Source organism: Rhinolophus sinicus, chromosome 16, assembly GCF_057876585.1.
Source record: "Rhinolophus sinicus isolate RSI-liver-muscle chromosome 16, RSI-T2T, whole genome shotgun sequence".
Lineage (NCBI taxonomy): Eukaryota > Metazoa > Chordata > Mammalia > Chiroptera > Rhinolophidae > Rhinolophus > Rhinolophus sinicus.
In genome coordinates, this window is record NC_142516.1 from 84,358,107 (window position 1) to 84,383,622 (window position 25,516).

General features: G+C 36.6%; 1 protein-coding gene and 1 pseudogene across 11 annotated transcripts in view; one reads left to right on the plus strand and one right to left on the minus strand.

Annotated features, from left to right (window-relative positions):
• ZNF484 (zinc finger protein 484) overlaps positions 1–24,343 on the plus strand; it is a 60,629-nt gene extending 36,286 nt beyond the window's left edge. For 7 of the 11 annotated variants that reach the window (XM_088792847.1, XM_088792841.1, XM_088792843.1 and 4 more), the window contains 3 exons: positions 9,817–9,943; positions 10,205–10,300; positions 16,700–24,343. In XM_088792847.1, the coding sequence (XP_088648973.1) occupies positions 9,910–9,943; positions 10,205–10,300; positions 16,700–18,945 (2,376 nt within the window). In that variant the 5' untranslated portion in view covers positions 9,817–9,909 and the 3' untranslated portion in view covers positions 18,946–24,343. The remainder of the gene's footprint in view (positions 1–9,816; positions 9,944–10,204; positions 10,301–16,699) is intronic. The other 4 variants (XM_088792844.1, XM_088792849.1, XM_088792848.1 and 1 more) reach the window with 1 other exon arrangement.
• Positions 123–6,262, minus strand: LOC109439270 (large ribosomal subunit protein eL33 pseudogene; annotated as a pseudogene).
• Positions 24,344–25,516: the final 1,173 nt, after the last annotated feature.

Below are 25,516 nucleotides of genomic sequence, written 5' to 3' on the forward strand. Positions count from 1 at the left end.
CCTGGTACCCTTATGATGCAAATGTTGTTATGCTTGGTGTTGTTCCTGAGGCCTCTTAAACTATTGGATTTTTTTTTTTTTTTGCAAGAGAACAAAGCCACTTTATTTACTTTTCAGTAAGTTTAAATCCTTGAGACATACAGCATTACATGGATTCTGTGTCGTATGGACTTAGCAGGAATATTGCTTCGGAATTTGGCACAAACTATGCCACTGTTTCCATGAGCACAAGTTACCTTTCACCAGATTACTCTGGTTTTGTTCAGTTTGCCACCAGGAGTCACTGTGTTTTCTTGGCCATGAGCACATCTCTTGCCTAGATAGAATTCAGTTTCATCTCGAGCATAAACACCTTCAGTTTTAAGAAGAGCTGTGTGCTCTTTATGGTTCCAGAGACCCCACTGATAGACAGTAAAAAATGCCTTCCAGATATATTTGTCGTCCTAGGAGTCCTGTTCCCAGCAGGCCCCCAAAATTCAGCAGAAAGAGTTCCACTCGGCTCTCCAGGCCCCAAGATAGAGGGAAAAAAAGCTGGATTCCTTTTTGCTGTTCTGATAGACTGTTTTCTGCTATCTGATCTTCTAAATTGCTGCTTCTTTCCTCTGCTTTATCTAATCTGTTGATTCCCTGTAATGTATTCTTCATTTCCATTATTGTGTTCTTTATTTCTGACTGGTTCTTTTTATGTTTTCTAGCTCCATTTTTTTTTTTTTTTTTTAAAGATTTTATTGGGGAAGTGGAACAGGGCTTTGTCCAGGCCTTTTTTCCAAGTCAAGTTGTTGTTCTTTCAATCTTAGTTGTGGAGGGTGCCATTCAGCTTCAAGTTGTTGTCCTTTCAGTCTTAGTTGTGGAGGGAGCAGCTCAGTTCCAGGTTCAGTTGCCCTTTTTAGTTGCAGGGGGCACAGCATACCATCCCTTGCGGGAGTCGAACCGGCAACCTTGTGGTTGAGAGCCCGTACTCCAACCAACCGAGCCATCTGGGAGCTCAGTGGCAGTTCAGTTCAAGGTGCCGTGTTCAATCTTAGTTGCAGGGGGCGCTGCCCACCATCCCTTGCGGGACTTGAGGAATTGAACTGGCAACCTTGTGTTTGAGAGCCTATGCTCCAACCAACTGAGCCATCCGGGAGGCAGCTCAGCTCAAGGTGCCGTGTTCAATCTTAGTTGCAGGGAGCGGAGCTCACCATCCCTTGCGGGACTCGAGGAGTTGAACCGGCAACCCAGTGGTTGAGAACCCACTGGCCCATGTGGGAATTGAACTGACAGCCTTCGGAGTTAGGAGCATGGAGCTCCAACCGCCTGAGCCACCGGGCCGGCCCTAAGCTCCATTTTTATGTTTCCTATCTCTTTAGTGAAGTTCTCCCTGAGGTCACTGAAGATCCTTATAACCTGTGTTTTGTACTCCGTGTCTGGTAGATTGTCTCTATTTTGTTTATTTCTTTTGCTAGAGCTTTGTTCTGTTCTTTTATTTGGGAGATGTTTCTTTGTCTCTCCATTTGACTGCTTCCCTGTGTTTGTTTCTATATATTAGGTACAGCTGCTATGTCTTCCGGTTTTAGAAGAGTGTCCTTATGTAGTAGGTGTGCTGTGGGGCTCAGTGGCACAGTCTTTCTAGTCACCTGAGCCAGTTACTCCAGGTTTGTCCCTTGTGTGGCTTTTGTGACCCCTCCTGTTGTATTTGAGCCTTGGTTACTGTTTGCACATCATAGGAGGGTTTGATCCTCAGCTGATTGGTTATGAGGACTAGCCATGACTACAGTGGAGGAACTGTTGTGCAGGGGCTGACTCTATGGAGCAAGATTTGTTTTAGCAGGACTCAGGTGCCTGCCCAATCTGCCCTTTGGCTGTGTCATCCCTGGAGGTAGCTGGATGATGCTTTGGCTTAGTCTGAGGCTGGCCATGGGTGTGCCAACCCTTAGACCTCCTGGGAAGGACCCCACCACAGGCCAAGATAAGCTGCATACTCTCCTCTGCCTGAGGCTACCTGGCATGAGCCACAAAGAAATCTGCAGATGACCACTGCCTGTGCTCAGCTTGGAGATGTCTCCAGAGGCCAAGCTGCAAACCGAAGCTGGCTATCAATAGTGCCAGGCTTAGGGCTGCTCAGCCAGAAGTATGAAACATGCTGAAGTCTGATGCTGCTTTTTTGGGTTTTGTGTACCTTGGAGAGTTTTTAGGAAAGTCTGCAGCATGAGCCAGGTCAGGCTGTTTATACAGAAAAACCACTGGAAGCAGCTTGGGTGTGCCCATAAATTTGGTGGGGCAGGGTCTCAGGGAATCAGGGTGAATAAACACTGTTAGCCAGGTTGATGGAAATGCCAGGAGCGGGGAGGGCTCAACAAGTAAACAATAGCTTCTGCCAACTCCTCCATCCAGGAGAGAGCTTCCCCTTCACTCCTTGCCCTGAAGCCAGACAACTGAGTTCCTCTCCATATGTCCCTGGTGCCCTTTGAGCTCCTGCCCGAGCAATGGAGCTCCAAGCGAGTGAGTCCATCCGTGAGTAAGGACATGCATGGTTCCTTTAAGAGGAATGTCTGGGCCTCTAGCTGTCCTCTTTCTCACTCAGCCACAATCTCCACTGGTTTTCACAGCCAGAAGTTATGGTGACTTCCTCCATGCATTGGAACCATGGGCTCCAGGAGCCTGGTGTGGGGCTGGGACCCCTTGCTCCTCTGGGGGGGACCTCCACAGTTTAGATATCCCTCCTGATTTTTAATGGACACACGCGGGCGTGGGACCAGTCCGTTTGTGTCTTCCACCCCTCCTACCAGTCTGGAGAGGCTTCTTCTGTATGTCCTTAGTTATAGGACTTCTGTTCAGCTAGACTTCAGTTGATTCTTGATGATGGTTGTTCTGTAGTTTAGTTGTAATATTGATACGGTCCTGAGAGGAGGTAAGCACAATGTTTACCTATGTCACCATCTTGACCAAATCTTCAGATATACCATGTTTTTAAATCCATTCATTAGTTGACAAACATTTGGGTTATTTCTATTTTTGACTATTATGAATAATGCTACTATGAACATTTATGTATAACTGTTATGTGGATAATTGTTTGAATTTTTATTTTACCTAGATGTGGAACTAACTGTTGGGTCATATTGCTCTATGTTTAATTTTTTGAGGAATTGCCAGACTGTCTTACAAAGTGGCTGCACCATTTTACTTTTCCACCATCACTGTATGAGGGTTCTAATTTCTCTGCTTCCTCACTAACTTATCTGACTTTATTGTAGCCATCCTAGTGGGTACATTTCCCTGATGATTAATAGTTTAAGCATCCTTTTTTTTTTTAAATTGGGGAATATTGGGGAACAGTGTGTTTTTCCAGAGCCCATCAGCTCCAAGTCATTGTCCTTCAATCTAGTTGTGGAGGGCACAGCTCAGCTCCAAGTCCAGTCACTGTTTTCAATCTTAGTTGCAGGCGGCGCAGCCCACCATTCCATGTGGGAGTTAAACCAGCAGCCTTGTTGTTAAGAGCTCGCACTCTAACCAACTGAGCCATCCGGCTGCCCACCGGCAGCTTGTTGTCTTCAGTCTAGTTGTGGAGGGCGCAGCTCACTGGCCCATGTGGGAATTGAACTGGCAACCCTGTTGTTAGGAGCTCACAAGCTAACCAACTGAGCCATCCGGCTGCCCCTTGAGCATCTTTTTTATTATAATCTTCTTAATGAATTTGAAGGGGTATTTGTCAATGAAATTTCAATATTCCTTATGACTAAAGATATTGAAGATCTTTTCGTGTGTTTTTGGCTATTTTTATATTTGCTTTTTAAAAATTTTCAATTATAATTGACATTCAATATTATTTTATATTAATTTCATGTTTATACAATAGTGGTTAGACATTTATAGAATTTTTGAAGTGATCCTCTCAATAAGTCTAGTACTCACTTGACACCATACATTGTTATTACAATATTATTAACTATATTCCCTATGCTGTACTTTACATCCCTATGACTATTTTGTAATTACCAATTTGTACATCTTACTCCCTTCACCTTTTTCACTCATCCCCCCAACCCCCCTCCCATCTGCAACCATCAGTTTGTTGTTTGTATCTATGAGTCTATTTCTATTTTGTTTGTTCATTTGTTTTGATCTTTAGATTCAACATGTAAGTGACATTATATGATATTTGTCTTTGTCTGACTTATTTGACTTAACATAATGCCCTCTATGTCCATCCTTGTTGTCGCAGATGGTAAGATTTCATTTTTTTTAAGGCCGAGGAATCCATTGTATGTATGTACCATATATTCTTTATTCATTTGACTATTGATGGGCACTTAGGTTGCTTCCATAGCTTGGCTATTGTTAATAATGCTGCAATGAATATTAGGGTGCATACATCTTTCTGAATTTGTGTTTTGGAATATGTTGGATAAATACCAAGAAGTAGAATTGCTGGGTCATAAGGTAGTTTTATTTTTGATTTTTTGAGGAAATGCCATACTGTTTTCCATAGTGACTGTACCAATTTATAATCCTACCAACAGTGCATGAGGGTCCCTTTTCTCCACATCCTCGCCAACACTTGTTATTTGTTGATTGATTGATGACAGCCATTCTGAGATGTGTGAGGTGATATCTCCTTGTAATTTTAGTTTGCATTTAACTAGTGACACTGAGCATCTTTTCATATGTCTATTAACCATATGTATGTCCAATTTGGAGAAGTGTCTATTCAGGACCTCTGCCTATTTTGTTAATTGGTTTTGGGGTGTTAAGTAGTATAAGTTCTTTATAAATTTTGGTTATTAACCCCTTATTAGATGTATCATTGACAAATATCTTCTCCCAAACTGTAGGTTGTCTTTTCATTTTGTTGATGGTTTCCTTTGCTGTGCAAAAAATTTTTAGTTTGATGTAGTCCAATTTTTTTGTTTGTTTCTCTTGCCCCAGGAGATACATAAAAAAAACTATTACTAAGAGCAATGTCAGAGAATTTACTGCCTATGTTTTCCTTGAGTTTTATGATTTTGGGTCTTACATTTAAATCTTTAATCCATTTCAGTTTTTTGTTTTTATATGATGTAGGAAGATGGACGAGTTTCCTTTTAATTTTTTTTGCATGTATTTGTCTAGTTTTTCCAGCACCATTTATTAAATGGACTGTCTTTACTCCAGTGTACATTCTTGCCTCCTTTGACACAGATTAAATGACCATATAGGTGTGGGTTTATTTCTGTGCTCTGTTCTGTTCCATTGATCTATGTGTCTGTTTTTATGCCAGTACTATGCTGTTTTGATTACTGTAGCTTTGTAGTATAGTTTAATATCAGGGAGCCTGATAATCTCCAACTGTTCTTATTTATCAAGATTGCTATGACTATTCAGGATCTTTTGTGATTCCATTTAAATTTCAAGATTATTTGTTCTAGTTCTGTGAAAATTACCATTGGTATTTTGATAAGGATGAATGTATAGATTGCTTTGGGTAATAGGGACATTTTAACAATGTTAATTCTTCCTGTCCATGAGCAGAGTATATGCTTCCATTTATTTGTATCTTCTTCAGTTTCTTTCTTCAATGTCTTATAATTTTGTGAGTACAGTTTTTTACCTTCTTGGTTAAATTTATTCTTAGGTATTTTATTTTATTTTATTTTATTAAATTTATAACAGTTTATTTGAGCCAATTATTTTTTGATGTTATTGTAAATGGGATTGTTTTCTTAATTTCTCTTTCTGATAATTTGTTATTGGTGTATAAAAATACAATTGCTTTCTGAATATTAATTTTGTATTCTGCCACTGTACTGAATTTATTTATCAGTGCTAATGGTTTTTTGTTGTTGTTGTTTTGTGGAATCTTTAGAATTTTCTGTCTATATAGTATCATGTCATCTGCAAATAATGACAGTTTTACATCTTCCTTTCCAATTTGGATGTCTTTTCTTTTTCTTGTCGGAACACTGTGGCTCTGACTTCCAATACTATGTTGAGTAAAAGTGGTGATATTGGACATCCTTATCTTGTTCCTGACCTTAAGAAAAAGGCTTTTAGCTTCCCCCTGTTGAGTATGATGTTAGCTGTTAGTTTGTCATATATGACCTTTGTTATGTTATGTTTCCCCTTTTCCCACTTTGCTGAGAGTTTTTATCATAAATGGATACTGGATTTTGTCGAACGCTTTTTCTGAATCTTTTGGTATGAACATATGAGTTTTTCATTTTGTTTATGTGGTGTATGATGTTAATTGATTTGCAGATACTGAACCAACCTTATATCCCAGGACTAAATCCCACTTGATCATGTTATATCTTATTAATGTATTGCTGAATTCAGTTTGCTAATATTTTGTTGAGGGTTTTAGCATCCATGTTCGTCAGGGATATTGGCCTAGAATTTTCTTTTGTTGAACTGTCATAGTCTGGTTTTGGAATCAGGGTAATGTAGGCCTCATAAAATGAGCTTGGGAGCCTTTCCTCCTCTTTAATTTTTTGCAGTAGTTTGAGAAGGATATGTATTAAGTCATTGTCTTTGAATGTTTGTTAAAATTCACCTGTGATGCCATCTGGTCCAGGATTTTTGTTTGTTGGAAGTTTTTTGATTACTGATTCTATTTTGTTAGTAGTAATTGGTATGTTATTTTCTATTTCTTTTTTTCTTTTTTTTAAGTTTCAGGTGTACAAAACAATGTAATAGCTAGATATACTCCTCACAAAGTGATAACTCCCCTCCCCCAACCTACCTCCCCTCTGACATCTGGTACAGTAGCTGTTACAATTCCACTAGCTCTATTCTTTATGCTGTACTCCACATGCTGTGACTGTATATGTATATATTAAATTATAGTTGACATCATTATTGTTCAGCTCCAGCTCCAGGTGTACAGTGCAGTGATTAGGCATCTACATCATCCCTGAGGTGGTCTCCCTAATGAGACAAGTGTCCACCGGATACCCTACAAAATCTTTACAACATTATTGATTATATTCCCCAAACTGTCTTTCATCTCCCCATGGCAATATTGTGGTTACCAATTGTGCTTTCTAATCCCCTCACCTTCCCGCTTATCCCCACCCCCCTCCCATCTAGCAACCCTCAGTTTTCTGTTTCTTCTTGATTCAGTCTTGGAAGATTGTATGTTTCTAGGAATATATCTTTTCTTTTCCTTCAGATTGTCCAATTTGTTGGCATATAATTGTTTGTAATATTTTCTTATAATCCTTTGTATTTCTGTGTTAGTTATCACTTCTCTTTCATCTCTGACTTGATTTATTTGGGTCTTCTCCCTTTTATTCTTGATGAATCTGATTAAGAGTTTATCAATTTTGTTTATCTTTTCAAAGAGTGAGCTCTTGGTTTCATTGATCTTTTGTATTGTTTTACACTATTTTATTTATTTCTGCTCTAATCCTTATTACTTACTCCCTCTATTCACTTTGGACTTTGTTCTTATTTTAGTTCCTAGGTGTAAGGTTAGACTGTGTGAGATTTTTCTTGTTTCCAGAGGTAAACTGTATTGCTATGCATTTCTTTCTTAGGACTGCCTTCACTGTGTTCCATAGATTTTGGATTTTTGTGTTTTCATTTTTATTTGTCTCAAGGTACCTTTTGATTTCTTCCTTGATCTCATTTACTCATGCATTGTTTGGTAACATGTTATTTAGCTTCTATGTGTTTGTGTATTTTTTAGTTTTCTTCTTGTAATTAATTTCTAGTTTCATACCATTGTGTTTGGAGAAGACACTTAATATGATTTCAATCTTCTTAAATTTATTGAGACTTATTTTGTAGCCTAACATATGGCCTCCCTGGAAAATGTTCCATGTGAACTTGAAAAGAGTGTACATTCTGCACTTTGGGGTGAAATGCTCTAAAAATATTAATTAAATCCCTCTGATCTAATGTGTCATTTAAAGCCATTGTGTCCTTGTTGATTTTCTGTCTGGATGATCTGTCCATTGATGTCAGTGGGGTGTTAAAGTTCCTACTATGACTGTGTTACTGTTGATCTCTCCTATGTCCATCAATATTTGCTTTATAAATTTAGGTGCTTCTACATTGTATGTGTAAATGTTTACCAGGATTATATCTTCTTGTGGGATTGTTTCCATTATGTAGTGTCTTTCTTTGTCTCTTTATTTTTTAATTAAAGTTTATTGGGGTGACAATTGTTAGTAAAGTTACATAGATTTCAGGTGTACAATTCTGTATTACATCATCGATAAATCCCGTTGTGTGTTCACCACCCAGAGTCAGTTCTCCTTCCATCACCATATATTTGATCCCCTTTACCCTCACCTACCATTCCCCTGCCCCCGTACCCTCTGGTAACCACTAAACTATTGTCTGTGTCTATGAGTTTTTGTTTCTCATTTGTTTGTCTTGTTCTTTTGTTGTTTTTGGTTTATATACCACATATCAGTGAAATCATATGGTTCTCTGCTTTTTCTGTCTGACTTATTTCGCTTAGCATTATAATCTCAAGATCCATCCATGTTGTCACAAATGGTCCTATTTCATCTTTTCTTACCACCGAATAGTATTCCATTGTGCATATATACCACAACTTCTTTATCTATTCATCTACCAAAGGACATTTTGGTTGTTTCCATGTCTTGGCCACCATAAATAAAGCTGCAGTGAACATTGGAGCACACGTGTCTTTATGTATAAATGTTTTCAGATTTTTTTGGGTAAATACCCAGGAGAGGGATTGCTGGGTCATATGGTAATTCTATTCATAAATTTTTGAGGAACCTCCACATTGTCTTCCATAGCAGCTGCACCCATCCTTTGTCTCTTGTGATAGCCTTTGTTTTAATGTCTATTTTGTCTGATGTAAGTATTGCTACCCCAGCTTTTCTTTTCATTTCCATTTGCGTAACATACCTTTTCCCATCTCTTTATTTTCAGCAAGTAGACTGTTTCTGTTTTTTTGAGTTGTAAGAATTTTTTGTATATTCAAGATACAAATCCCTTATCATAAATATGATTTATAAAAAATTCCCAGTCTTTTGATTGTCTTTTCATTTTCTTGATAGTATTTTTTTAAGCACAAAATTTTAAATTTTGATTATGTCTAATTTATCTATTTTTTTCTTTCATGGCTTGTGCTTTTGATTTCATATCTAAGAAATTATCACTAAATCCAATGTTACAAAGATTTACTCCTTTTAGCTAAAACTTAAATTTTGGCTAAATGTAAGAACATTTAGGCCTAGATTTATTTTGAGTTAATTTTAAGAAATATGGCATGAGGTAGGGGTTCAACTTCATTCTTTTACATGTGGATATCCACTTGTCCTAGAACCACTTGTTGGAAAGACTATTTTTTCCTTTTAAATTGTTTTGACACCTATGTTGAAAAACAACTGATGGTAAATATGAGGGTTTATTTCTGCATTCCCAGTTCCATTTTATATGTCTATCCTTATGCAAGTACCACATTGTTTTGAAAAAAGAACATATTGTAATAATCCTTTTTAAAAGAAAGAATTAACTTACTGCATTGAGTGTAAAATAATGGCAGAATGTATTTTTTTTTAAGTGAAGTGTTAATGAAGTATGGTATGCACGGAAAAGAATGCACTAATCATATGTATACAGCTTGATGATCAATTTTCACAGCTTATTCTTTTATAAAACAAACAAAAAACCCAGAATATTATCAGTACCACAGAAAGATGGCATAATATTTTTAATGATTTATTTTTTCTTTCAAAATAATAATGTGAAAGGTAGGTTTTTAGTGGGAACCTTTGTATCATGTTAAAAATTATTAAAAGTAAGTTCCTAAATATCTTGTTCCCATCCTGTAATCCTGATACTTTACATTGAATAGGAATGTATTTTTTACAGGGATTAGTGTCATTCAAGGACATAACTGTAGACTTCAGCAGGGAGGAATGGCAACAATTAGACCTCACTCAGAAAAGCCTATACAGGGATGTAATGCTGGAAAACTATTTCAACTTAATCTCAGTGGGTAAGCACAACTCTGCTGGGTATGATGCTGTTCTTAATCATGTATATTTTCTTTCTCAGTAGAATTTCTGAATCTGTGGGATCTTCTATAGCTGAGAGACATTGAAAGTGTGTAAAAGTTTTGTCCATATTTTGCCCTGTTTTTAATAATCTTTTGGGTATTATGAATATGCTGCTGTTCCCCATGAACTTTTCTGAAAAGTAAATGGAGTGCTTCATTGTATGGTCTCAAACCAAGCCTTCTCTCATTTCCTGTTAATAGGTTGTGAAGTTCCCAAACCACAAGTCATTTTCAACTTGGAGCAAGTAGAAAAGCCATGTATGTTAGATGGTGAAGCCTCAAGTCAGAGCTGTCTAGGTGAGTACTGAAGCAACAGCGTGCATGAGAGGCAGTACAACTGAACTGTAATTATACTGTCAGAGGCTGGCAACTTGGAAGCGCTATTAATATGACATTTCTGTAACACTCTGAACTTCTGGAATTACATGGATGAATTGATATTGGTCCCTTGGATATATGAGGATGCCAAAAAAATGTATACACATGACTTGTATTCATCTTTTGTTATTGGTGTATGTATTAAATATTACAATTTTAATAGTTTTTTTTTTTTCCTTTCTTAAAATGTGTATACATTTTTTGGCACCCTCTGTATAAGTGCGACCCCCATTTTAAGGCCCTTTCCCATATCAGTGTGTTCTTCTTTACTTGACCTTTTAGGAGAGAACGTACTATAAATTACTGGTACTTTGAATCCTTAGGGTCCTGCTTTTTATTGAAAGCAGGGAGGTTGCTGCTTTCAATCCTTAGGGATTGAAATATTGCTCCAGAGAATGGCAGTTTTGCAGCTTGTTTTATACATTAGAATCAAAGTAGGAGATGTAAGGGGGGTTACATGAAGTTCATTGGTGGTAGGTTTAGGGAGGCAGGAGAAAGCAAAGTAGGGAGATCTCTGAGATTGGATGAAGAGCAAAACAGAGACACAAACTTCTTTTACATAAGTGGTACAGTATAGTTAACAACTCATAGAGATGGTATGTTGGCAACAAGATAATAAGGTGGTCTGGGACTCTGGTGCCAGAGATTGTGCCTTGAAGGGGTCAGGAACAGAAGATTACTCTGACATTTATCTGAGATGCACAGAGATAATAGACAATTTCAAAGTTAAAAATGTACCTTTGTCAGGAATGCTACAGGCCCGCTTTTAGTTAGGACCACACTATATGGTTACTTTGGTCTCTGGGTTTGTAAGGCCCACCAGGTGGGCCTCCCTTGAGCTTGTCATGTTTAGTATGCGGCCCCTTTTTTGTCCTCAATAATTATTGTTGTAATTTGTGTTTCTCTAATAACAAAATATTTTGAGCATCTCATCATGTATCTTATAGTAAATTCTAACTTCATTTTTGATGTTTGACTGCTGATATCTTGTAAACTTCACCTCTCTCTGTTCACCTTCTGCCCCATACCTGGGCAAACTGATAAAGAGAGCCCAGTTGCTCCCTCCCATTTGCACTGAAACGTTCAGCCTAGCCCCAAACCCCAATCACCATGAAAAACTGAACCCCTCTCCTTTTCTTGCTTCAAGTCATTTTTGGACCTGCTTGGGAGCATTCTCTTAAAAGTCTCATTATGTGAGTAATGAAACTTTTCATACCTTCTTGGTGTGAGTGTTGCATCGTCACTCTCAGTACCTGAAACCAATTTGGGGGGAAGGTCCATTCCTCCTTTGCAGGTGACTTAACAGTTGGTGCAGTGAGCAGGGTGTCTCGATGATGACCATCACAAGGGTCTTCTCTTGCTGTGTGGCTCTAGTGCCTGCTGGCAAGTGCACACTTTGTGTTGTGCTGCTTTATGCCGTATTTGCTGAGTCCTACAAGCCTGTCATATATATAACCAACGGAATATATAATTGGCACTTAGTGACATATATAAGGGATTTGACCCTCCTTAACTGGCCCTGGGTTGTGTGTCTTGGCTCAGACCTATCTGTGTCTCAGATTGAATCATGTGTCTCAATTCCAGCATAAGCCACAACTGATGCTAAAGCTCAGGGGAATGAGTCTTATCCTGTGAAAAGGGTTCCTGGACACAATTCTAATGTGATTGCTCGTGTGTGTGTGTGTGTGTGTGTGTGTGTGTGTGTGTGTGTGTGTGTGTGTAGGCTTCCCCACATCAAGAATCAATTCTCGAACACCAGTAGGGTATCCAAGAATTCAGCTCAATTTTGACAGTACCATAAGACTGCCCTCCACTTCAGAGGCCACTTGCAATCCTAGATTACCTGTGATTCTAACCAACCTGTTACAGATTGGAGGGTGCTGTGACACCCCCACCTTTTGGCAACTCAGTTCATATTCCAGTTGCAAGTCCAAGTTGTTATCTCTACTGGTGACTGAATGGCTATAAATCAGAGGTTCCTAAAACCTCCACATTGGGTTTAATTCGCTAAAATGGCTCACAGAACTCAAGAAAACCCTTTTACTCACTAGATTACCGATTTATTATAAAGGATATTAAAGGATAACTATCAATAGCCAGATGAAGGGATACATAGGGTGAGGTCCGAAATAAAGGACCTTCTGTCCTCCTGGATCTTGGGGCCCCGGACAGTGGCATGTGGAAACGTTCTGGATCCCTAACATCAAAGCTCTCTGAAAAAGGAGTCCTTTGGGTTATGATGGAGGCTTCATTATGTATCCCAGATTGACTGAGTCATTGGCCACTGGCAGCACATTCATCTTCAAGCCCCTCTCCCCTCCCAGAGATCATTCGTGGAACTGAAAGTCCCAATCCTCTAAGCACATTGTTGGCTCCCACTGGCTACCAGTCCTCACACTTGGGTGGGGTCCAAGTCATCTCATTAACGTAATAAGAGATATTATTGTTGCTGTCATCACTAAGGAAATTCAAAGGGGTTTGAGAGCTATGACTCTGGAACTGTGGATGAAGATCAAAATATCTGAACGACCAAATGTCTCAAGCAGACGTTGGCTCCGTTGTATAGAGTGATCAGGGGAACTGGTACCTTATGCTTCTAAGGGGCCATCGAGGGGTCACTTATGTGGAGGAAGAGCAGTCACAATGCAGATGGTAGAAGCAGATGGCTTGTTTTTCAAAGTTCTGTCACATTCTATATTTTCCCTGTGATGCATGTTAAACAATTCTGCTTTTTCTACTAATTGTTCTTTTAGAAAATATCATTTGGATGCCCTCCTCCTCTTACTTTTCAGTGATATCACCTAAAACCATGTTTATATTTTCTCATGTCTAGATTACTCCAACCCTATTTCGATATGCTAATCCTTTTTTTTAATAAAAACTAATTCATCTTTGATGCTATTGATAGATTCCATTGCTTAATATATTGTGTTTATCCTGTCATAGTTATATGGAGCAAAACTAAAGTTACTACAGGTAAACGAAAGTTCCACAAGACTCTTGTGGGGAATTAGTTTTATTCTGATATGATTTGCAAATCAGAAAACATAGACTTAGGCATGAACCAAAGACAAGCTCTAAGGTGGGAAGAATAAAGCAAGGGTTTTAAAAGTGAGAGTCAAAAGGATAGATTGCTAGGGAAAAAAGACCATAAATTTACATCATTTTCTGATTGGTGGGAGCAGCTGGATTTTCAGGAGTTTGGTGACTCAGTGGCCAGAAAGTGGGATTGTTAGATAAGACAAGGGGTAGTTTTGGTTGATTCATGGCAGCAGGTAGAGTCACGAGATATGGCCAGCAGTTGGAGTTATAAGACATAGTCAGCAGGGGAGAGGGGTCACAAGGCAGAAGCCAATGCCTCAGTTTCCCTTGGAGTCTGGAAAACAAACTAATAAGTTTTGTGGTGACATGGACAGTGCAGAGCCAGAGTCAGAGTTTAAAATGCAAAATGGCCTAGTCACTTGAGCAGGGTCAGAGACCACATTGCAGAAGGGTCTAGACATTCAGTCACAAAATTATATTAGAATCCACATACTTATCTAACACATGACAAATTCTCCTCTCAGTGGGTTTGTAAGCTGAAGAAAGAACATGCCTCATATTTGTACTTTACATTTGCCTGTTTACTTTCCATAATGATATTTAACATTTTCTTTCGTGATCCACCTGCATCTGGTGCTTTGAATATTTTATCTATCTGCTTATTCAGATGCTACACATACTTATACTTTGTGCTCAGGTTTCACTTCTTGAATTGAACCTATTGTGGCATACATTGCTTTTCCCCTATTCTTATTCTCCAACCCTCATACATTCAGAGAAAACTACATTAAGTGATATGATAACTGAGTCTTTTACTCTTGTTTCTCCTCAGTGTTTCTGTAGAGAATATTTAGTAAAATTAAATTTTTGAATTTATGTGATGGGCCAGAAGAGGTTATTCTGCTGTTTCAGAGGGACTGCTAGGAGCAATTCAAAGAACCAATAATTGTAATTGGAAAGGGACTATAACTACATGAAACACTTAAAATTGCAGGCTTTGTGCATTAATCATTTGTTATGGCTCAATCTATGCCAATTAGGTATGAGTGACTCAAAATATCTGGTCTTTTTTCTTTTTTTTTTTAAGTTAGAAGAATAGAAAGCCTTCTTGGAGTTGTGCTGAGATTTCAATGATCTGTGAAGAACAATGAATTTTGAATAAAAACAGCATCAACAAAAGGAAGTTTAATGGGGAAAAGGAAAAGAATGTATGTTTGGATTCAGTAATAACATAGACTAGTGACTAGTGGAAAGATAGTTTGCATATACACATATCATTGGCCTGAATTATGATTCTGTATTTTATTGGATGAGTAATTGAATGAGTAGTGACAGGAATTGTATGTAATTAAACTTTTTACCACAGGAGTAACTTTTTTACATTGAACATTGTTCGTAGTAATGTAAATGATGTTAAACATAGCAATAGATTTGTAAGCTAAAGAATGTGAGAGGTTGCAAAAGACAAAACTTCATGTTTAGGAATCTTGTATCAGATGTCCTCTGATAAAGGATTAATGAAAGCCATTAATGTGTGTGAGTAAAAATGTAATATAACAGTTAAAAAATGTGTTTGGGAAAAGGCAAGCTCTAGAAAGAGTAAAATGGATATGTATCTACAAGTACATTCAAGAACTCTAGTATAATAAGATAATAGTATAATCTAGTTTTTACATAAATATTTCCTGAGAATCTATTCCAGAATTTGAAATATTATTGATTTTGATTCTGGGTAAGAATGGTATGTTGGAGTAAACCCAAGCTCCTGTCACTGGGAGAACCTAAGAAACATGACAGTTCCAAGTTGAGTGGTCCAGGTCTGCCAGGCAGCTCTACTTCCTATGGCCATTCAGGAAGAAACTTGCTAGAAAGTCATTGCACCACCATCCGCTAGTGCAGGGTTTGGCAAACATTTTCTGTAAAGATCCAGAAGTAAATATTTTAGGCTTTGTGACCCATAAGATTGCTGGCATAACTACTCAATTCTTCAGTTGTAACCCCAACGCAGCTATAGACAAATCAATTGATGAATGTGTGTCTTTCATTGAGAACTTTACATGGGCATGGAAATTTGAATTTCATGTAATTTTCATGTGTTATGAAGTATTATTTTTCTTTTTTTTTTTTTCAACCACTCAAAAATACAAAATCCATCCTTAGCTTTTGGGTAGAAGCCTGGATTTAGCCAGAGGGTTGTAGTTTTCTGACCTCAGCCTAGGGCATTGCTAGTTGCAAATGCGTAGAACTGGGTGCCACCAGTCTGGAATATAGCCAGGGGGAAGGAAGAAGGTTGTGGGAGACACACCCAGTTCCTTAAGATATTGGCCTTGTCACAACAAATACAATTTTTTATTCCCATTTAATTGGTGAGAAGTGAATTATTTGGCTTCACCTAATGGCAAATGAAGTTGGACAGACCTGTTGTTCTGAGGCAGCCATGTGCTTGGCTACAATCTTAATATTGTTGAAGGAAGGGGCCAGATTTTGATGGTTAACTTTTACTCTCTGCTTCTGATGGCTTTCTGCTATTATATGCTTCCTTTTAGATGCATGTGTTCCTGCCCACCAAACAGGGATAAAGAATTAAATCACAGACGGCTATTTACTGTGTGGCTACTGATGATAGAGGCTACAGTAGTTTAACTATACATAAATAAATTGGTATTTAGGGCACCAGTTTATAAGTTTGGTTCATAGGGAAAAGAAAAAGCAGGAAGATTAGTGAAGATTTACAGATGAAGGATAATAAGAATCTAGACTCAGAAATACTTCTCTTAAGCCTCATAGTTTGTCACTTTGTTCTTTTGACACCTTAGCATGTAGTTATGCTGCATACACAGAACTGATGTGCTTTGGCTTGAATTTCATCTTCCCCAATTACTAAATCCTAGATTTGGGTTTACTTACCTCTTACTTACCTCTTCTATGGCTCAGTTTCCTCATCTGTAAAACAGGGTCAATAATAATTTGCACAGTAAATGGTTGTGATTATATTTAAATGAGTTGATGTAGAACTTAGAATAATGCTTGGCACATCTAAATGCTATTCTTTTATCATACAGTAAATGTAATATAAGTACTCATTTTATTACTATATATTATATATAAATGTTACTATACATATATTTATATATTTTTTATATTTTTATATATTTATTATATTTATATAGAACTTCTCCCATTTCTCTGTGTTCACACTAAATCAATTCTCTATTTTATTCTACCTATGGTCTGTTAACTGTTATTTGTGTGTTTTATTTTTTCTTTCTGTTTCAGATGGGGATATTCGTTTTGAAATTTCACAACAGGGAATGTCTGAAGAAGTTTCAATCCAGTATGAAAGAATTAATCTCTTCACAAGAGAAGACCCATATTCCACTTTAGAAGAATTGTGGCAAGATGATGAACAGACAGGGAGATATGAGAAAAACCAGAACAAACATTTATGTCACATTGCTTTCATCAACAAGAAAACACTAGCTAGTGAGAGGGAATATACGGACATTGGGAAAATAGTTCATGTAAACACATACCTTGTTACTTCAAGAAGACTCCATAACTATGACTCATTTGGAGAGAGTTTGAAGCCTATTGTAAGCTTATGTAATTATAATAGAAACCATGCAACAGAAAATCTTGATAAGACCTTTGAATATGGTAATAGTTATATGACTTCTCATACAGAAATGAATGCTTGTGAATGTAATCAATGTAAGAAACTTCTGAGTCATAAGCAAGCCCTCATTCAACATAAAAAAATTCGTAGGGGGAAGAACCTCTGTTTATTTTCTGATTGTGTGAACACTTTCACCCAGAAGTCACACCTCTTTTCACATAATAGTATCTATGCTGAAGAGAAACAGCATGAATGCAGCAAATGTGAGACAGTCTTCTCTCAGAAGTCCCAACTTGCTGTACCTCAGAAGGTTTACACAGGAGAGAAAACTTATATATGCACAGAGAATCACTATAAATGTAGTGAATATGTAAAAGCATTTATCCAGAAGTCAGATCTGTTCAGGTTCCAAGGAATTCATTCTGGAGAAAAACTCTATGAATACAGTAAATGTGGAAAAAACATATCTCAGAATTCAAACCTCAATATACATAAAAATATTCATACTGTGGAGAAACACTTTGAGTGTACTGAATGTGGAAAAGCCTTCACAAGGAAGTCAACACTAAGTATGCATCAGAAAATTCATACAGGAGAAAAACCGTATGTATGTACAGAATGTGGGAAAGCCTTTATTCGGAAGTCACACTTTATTACACATGAGAGAATTCATACTGGAGAGAAACCCTATGAGTGCAGTGACTGTGGGAAAGCCTTTATAAAGAAGTCACAGCTCCATGTGCATCAGCGAATTCACACAGGAGAGAATCCCTTTATATGTTCAGAATGTGGGAAGGTCTTTACCCACAAGACAAATCTCATTATACACCAGAAAATTCACACTGGAGAAAGACCATATATCTGTACTGAATGTGGGAAGGCCTTTACTGACAGGTCAAATCTCATTAAGCACCAGAAAATTCATACTGGAGAGAAACCCTATAAATGCAGTGACTGTGGAAAATCATTCACCTGGAAGTCACGGCTCAGGATACATCAGAAATGTCATACTGGCGAGAGACATTATGAGTGCAGTGAATGTGGGAAAGCATTCATTCAGAAGTCAACACTAAGTGTGCACCAGAGAACTCATAGAGGGGACAGACCCTATGTTTGCACTGAATGTGGGAAGGCCTTCTTCCATAAGTCACATTTTATTACACATGAGAGAATTCATACTGGGGAGAAACCTTATGAATGCAGTGACTGTGGGAAATCCTTTACTAAGAAATCACAACTCCATGTACATCAGCAAATTCATACAGGAGAGAAACCCTACAGCTGTGCTGAATGCGGAAAGGCATTCACTGACAGATCAAATCTCTTTACACACCAGAAAATTCATACTGGAGAGAAACCATATAAATGCAGTGACTGTGGAAAAGCCTTCACTCGGAAGTCAGGCCTCCATATACACCAGCAATCTCATACTGGAGAAAGACATTATGAGTGCAGTGAATGTGGGAAAGCCTTTGCAAGAAAATCAACACTAGTTATGCATCAAAGAATTCATACAGGAGAGAAGCCCTATATTTGTACTGAATGTGGGAAGTCCTTCATCCAGAAGTCCCACTTAAATCGACATCGGAGAATTCATACTGGAGAGAAACCCTATGAATGCAGTGACTGTGGGAAAGCCTTCATTAAGAAGTCACAACTCCATGAACATCAGCGAATTCACACAGGAGAGAAACCATATGTATGTGTTGAATGTGGAAAGGCCTTCACCATCAGATCAAATCTTATTAAACACCATAAAATTCATACTAAACAAAAATCCTATAAATGCAGTGACTTTAGGAAAGCCTTCAACTGGAAGCCACAACTCAGTATACATCAGAAATCTGATACTGGGGGAGTAGAGTGCTCAGTGCCACAATCATGGTGTGGGGATACAAAGTTGTGAGATGCTACCGCTTAACTAAGAGCCAGGAGGTAACCAAAGTCAACTTCCCTCTACTCAGCAGTACGAATATCTGGGTCACATAGCAGATGTTTAGTTACACATATGGGGAGACACTTTGGAGAAAGTGTTTAAGCAATGTGTAATGATCGTGCTTGGTTATTTGACAGATACTGGGATTGTCAAGCTCCTGAAAATAATAGTAAATATGCAAGGAGGTAACTTGGCAATCTTTCTTGTTTCATATTTTGGATAAGCAATTTTATAACTTCAGGGCTGAGTTTGCCATGGGTAGCAAAAATATTTAGTATTAACCAAAGGAATTTCTTAGTAAGTAGAATGCTAAGAAAAGTTTTCATTGTCTAAGTACCCTAACGACACTGAAATTAAGGCAAAAGTATGTACAATTCAGGTCTATAATGAAGAGAAGCCAGAATTTTTTGTGAAAATTAACATTAAAGACACAAAAGAAGGGACTGTACATATTTTTCTTTTCTTTGGGAAATTACTATTATTTATTGTTTATAGTATCTATTAGTGTGTGGAAATTTGGATAAGAAAAATTTTAAATATACAATTTGACTTAAGATTGGCAAATCAGAACCACAGGCTTACCTGAATATTCACATGCATCTTTAGGTAACCAATATGTTCCCTCATTTATTAATTCCCTGCCATGGCAGCAGGTAACTCACACTCAAGAGTATAAAGTGCTCCAAGCCTATATTCCAAGAGTGATCAGTGACGTAAACAGCAGCCCCATAGACTACTTGTCACTTTAGAACTGTCCCTGAGTTCATGGAACTTAGCCATAGGTTACAGATCTAGATATCAGCACTTTGGATTCTCAGCCTTGTCCACAGAAACCCATTCTTACTGATTTCTGTTTGAAAAGAGACCAGTTAAGAAAATGGGTTTTAAAACAAGAATTCTTGCCTTCCAATTTTGTTAATGATTTCTCTACATATTCATTACATGGTAGGTTACTACGGGACACAATTGTCTTGCATTTGAGCTTGTTCTCTTAGAAGATATAACAAATGTACATTTGTAAGAATACTCTTCCTAAACCCTCCCAATCTCTACATATTAATTTATATTTTCAAATCCTTTATAGACTTTTTGTTTTTAATTCTATTAGATACTGAAAAAAGTGTCTTATAATCTTCCAGAATAACTGAATTTGTCTCTTTTAGAGGTACTAATTTTGGATTTATGTATTTTGAGTCTGTTTTTACATATTCAAATTTAGAATTGTTGTACTCTTCCTCGTTAATTGTAGCAATCATGAAATGTCCCTTTTTATCTCTAGTGATGTTTTTTGTCTTAAAATTTACTGTTTCAAGTATTAATACAATATGCATACTTATTAAAGGGTAATATAAATTAGTATTCACACCACTTTCTGAACAAGGTGAGTAGTTAGAACATTAACTCCATTTATAATCTTGGTTTATATGGTACTGATGTCGAGTATTTGAATTCTGCATATAGTTGATGTAGCCAATCATTAAGAGTCAATAGTCATGTAAATTAATCCACATATTTACTCTTTTTATTACATTTTTATTTCTTCTTGTCCTCTATTTCTGTCTAGAATCATTTTTCTTCTGACTGAAAAACATTCTTCAGTATTTTTTTTTAATGTGTGTTAGTAGTGACAAATTCTGTTTTTGTTTGGGGAAAAATGTCTTTATTTTGCCCCCATTTTTGAAGGACATTTGTATGAGTACAGATATCTACATTGGCAGTTATTTTCTATTACCGTATTTTCCCCAAAATAAGACCTAGCTGGACAATCAGCTCTAATGCGTATTTTGGAGCAAAAATTAATATAAGACCCAATATTATATTGTAATCATATTATGTTGTATTATATAATATATCATATTATATTAATACCCAATCTTATAGTAAAATAAGACTGGGTCACATATTAATTTTTGTTTCAAAAGATGCATTAGAGCTGATTGTCTGGCTAGGTCTTATTTTCGGGGAAACACAGTAGTCTTTTGAAGATATTTTGTCTTCTGTTGTTGAAAAGTAAGCTTTCAAGTAGGTAAAGTGCTTTTTTTTTTTCTCACTCCTGAAATTTCTGTCTATGTCTTAGGCTGTCAACAGTTGCACAGTGATATACTTAGATGTGATTTTCTATTTATTTATCTTACTTGGGGTTTGTAGTGTATTTTTAATCTATCTTACTGGGAAGTTTTTGCACATTTTGGGAAATTCCTAGGTATCATTTATTCAAATTATGCATGTGATTTATCTTCTGCTTTCTCTAGGGATAGCCCTCATTATCTAGATCTCCTGTTGGCCTTTTTCTATTCATTGTTGTTTCTCTTGGGGTTTATGTCTTGTCTTCTTATATACCTAGTAATTTTAAATCAACTACCAAACACTATATTTTAAAAATTATAGAGATAATTAGATGGTCTGGATGATATCTTCCTGGGAGAATTTACCTTTGCTTCTGACGTGTGGCTAGGCTAGGAACACTAGCAATCCCTATTGCCTTCATCTAATTATATGCTGAGATTATTTGAAACTGGGCTTCAGTACCTGTGAAGGCCAGTCTGTTTTTTTTTTTTTCAGTCTTATTTCTAGGGGATACCCTTAAGATTTATAACTTTGGGAGATTTATCAGGCCTCCTTCTCCTTGGAAGGACCTTAATTCTAGTGTTTATCCCTTTCATCCCATAAATTTAAAACTTTAAAGCCTCTCTTGCCCAGTATTTGCTTTAAGAATTAGTAAACACCTCTTTGAAATAAATAGTCCCAAATTCCAGAGGTTATGTCTTATCTCTAATCTCATTCCTGCAGTTTTTCACTTTTTTTGTTAGCTCTCCAATGCCATCACAAAATTAAATGTAATATTTTCTTTCACCTTTTTTAGTTCTCTAAGGGAGTACTGGTCTACTGGAGTACATCTACTCTGCCATTAGCAGAAGTTTTCAATTCACTGCAATAGCTGTTCCTATTTAAGGCATGTCGAGTCCAGAAATATTTTTAAATTACCAAAACTTTTCAAACTAACTTAAAAATGAAAATGCTCTGATATGCAACATTACTTTATTCCCATTTTTTGTTGCTAAAAAGACATTCATTCTTTACTAAAAAATTTATAAAGTTTAATACTTAAAAGACAATTATTTCTTCAAATTTTACTATGGTAGCTGCCAAATTTTAGCAAAAGGAGGCGATTAAGAGCCTTTCAGATTTCTTCTTTAATAGTATAGGTTTTTTCCCTTTGGATAATTAATAGAATATAAAGTTTATGAAGACTGGTTTAAGAGCCCAGGAGTTTGAAAATAAGAATTTCAAATGTTATTATAGTAAGATTATTGAGGTAATGATTATCAACCTTTTCATTCTTCCGCACATTTTAAAAATACAATTCTATATTACGAAGCCAGAAAAAGACAAAAGAGATACTTTATCTTTTATCAACGGTTTTAATCTCTAGGAGAAAGGAAGACATTCTTTTTGTGGGGCTCTCCATATATTTTAAAGGGCACTTGGGAATTGATTGAAGAATGGATGATGGAAAATTATGCGTGGAATAGGAAAGCTAAATCTTAAGTTGAACTCCAAGGTCAGTGTAGATTGGAGGCATGTGGGATATATACTTTACTAGATAAAGTAGTGTGAGTTAGCCATATCTTTTTAGGCCAGCAGGATAACACAGTTCATTTGTATTCATAGCAAAACTATTTTAAGTTTTAATTCAGTTAAGGTAAGAAAATTCACTCAAACCAACATTTAATTATGTATCAGATAATTCATAGGGGAGAGTGGTTTTCTCTCTTACAAATGTGGACAGGGCTTCAGTCATAAATTATACTTCATTATAAAGCAGAGAATTTATGCTGGAGAGAAACCTTATGAATACAATGACTAAATCATCCACTGAAAAGTCAACTCCTTGAATATCAGCGAATTCACACATCAGAGAAATAACAGGTCAAATCTCATTATACTGGTTTAAGAGCCCAGGAGTTTGAGAGAAAAACCTGTAAGAACAGTGACTTGAAAAATTCTTTACCTGGAAGTTATTAGAAAATTTCCTAGAAAGACAAACGATATGCACTTGATGTGGGAATAACTTCATTCAGAAATCAAACTTCAGCATATATGAGTCAGATTGTGTATTTGCTCAATGAGAAAGTCTCACACAAGTCAGAACCAATCATAAGTTAATTATACTACAGAGAAACCCTACCATTATCATGTATTACATATTATATGTGAGGTCTTTGTGAGTTACACCTTACTGGATATCAGATAAATAATTGAGAATAGGTCTTCTAAGAAGTTTCTTAAAATGCCATAACATTCACATTGGGGTTAATTGTAAATTTGATGTAGTGGAAAGTCTTCCTATAGACGCAAATTCTACAAGAAATATAATTCATTTTATTGGTTTATTTTTATTCCCATGTCTCTAGAACCAGTGGGGACAAATAAGCCAGTCCAACATTTGCCTTTAATTAAAAAATGCATATTTAAATACACACATATAAACATTTGCACACATAAAACTTTGTATAAATGTGACTTTTATATTTTATTTCTTGAATTTTGTACTTCACTCTCATAGCCACTCTAGCCACAACAGCCTGTCAACAGATAAGCAATGCTAATCAACTTCATTTTTCTTTTTACTCACAATCACATGAACATTAATGTTATCTATGCAAACGAGTGTGGGCTTTCATTGACTTGAAATGGGGTTATATTACATACATATTTTTGCATCTTTTGCACTCACTCAACAATAATTTTTAACTACCTGAAAAGAGTTCATGATGTGGATATACCATAATTTGTTCAACCACTTTGCTACTGTTTATTCACATTTTTGTCACTAGGAAAAATGGTGTGATAATCATCTTCAAGAGGTGGCACAGTATAATGGGTTAGTGGACAAGCATAATCACGCCCTTATCTATGTACTGGAGTTTTGTCCCCCCCCCCCCCAACATACTTTTAACAGTGAGAATGAAATGTTTTCTTAATAGAAGTTGTCAGATTTCTTTGAAATAAGACTAGCACTTCATATTTCCAATAGTATATAAATATACCCCTTCCCCTCTCCTAAAAGTAGCTGTTATTTAACCTTGAGAAGTTTTATGATTTCAAAGTGATAACCAATTTATTTTAATTCACATATTAACATACCTCTTCAAATGTGTCTTGGCCATTTAATTTGCTGTTCTGTAAGTTACCTTTATAAACCATTTATGCATCATCTTTAATTTTGGATTGTTTTTCTTGTCAGTTCATAACAGCTTTATATATGTTAAAGATAGTACTTCCTTAGAAATAAAAATTTGCTTGTCTCTTGACTTTGTACATGAAAACTTCCCATTCAAATAAATTTATTTTTTACATGTTTAAATATATTCATCTATTCTTTTATAGTTTCTAAATTTCTAGTTTTAGTAAACTTCACATATAATATTTTTAAGTGGTGGGATTGGTATATTTTGTATATTTTTGGAAAACAGTTCAGTTTTTTTCTTGGACATGGATAACCACTTTCACAGTTGTAGACACTGTAGGCTTGCTGAGCACTTTCAAAACTCTTCTCTCATTACTAACTCACTTCATTAGCATGTTTTGAAGCTGGTAGTGGCCAAGTGATCTGATTTGGGCCAACAGAAGCAAAATACTGATAGATGTGTTCTGGGAAAACCTTTGATTTCCTAAGGGACAGACTAAGCTGATGCCGTCAATTTACCCTTCTTTCTGCCTTGTACATGATGCACGGGGCAGTGTCTGTCTTCTCTCAGCAACAGGGGAAAGCCGAAAGTGTCAGAGACACTGGTCCTGATAGTATTTAGTCAACACTGGTGGTAGCATGTTGCCTCTGGACTTTTGCTATGTGATAAAAATAAACATGTATTAAAAAAAGCATTCTAGGGCCGGCCCGGTGGCTCAGGCGATTAGAGCTCCATACTCCTAACTCCGAAGGCTGCCGGTTCGATTCCCACATGGGCCAGTGGGCTCTCAACCCCAAGGTTGCTGGTTCAACAAATCGAGTCCTGCAAGGGATGGTGGGCTGTGCCCCCTGCAACTAGAAAACGGCAACTGGACCTGGAGCTGAGCCACGCCCTCCACAACTAAGATTGAAAGGACAACAACTTAACTTGGGAAAAAAAAAAAGGCCTGGAAGTACATACTGTTCCCCAATAAAGTCCTGTTCCCCTTCCCCAATAAAATCTTAAGAAAAAAAAAAAAGCATTCTACTCTAGGTTTCCCTTGTAACTGAAAGTATGCCTAAATTTATTCAGGATCAAAATTTACAAAATAATTCATCTTTATTAAAATAAATAGTAAAGATATGAATAAAACTGTCGTAGACTAGATATCTCATACAAACTTAAGTAGACAGATAGCAAAATTACACGAGATTTGTAATGAGTAAGAAAGATAAATAGCATCAGAAGAGAATACCACCTAGATTAAATGAATGATTTCCTAGCAAGACAATTGATCAAAATTGAAAAAGAAATGAAAAATTCGATAACCATAAATTATAAATATTATAGAGCAACCATTTAAAATGAAC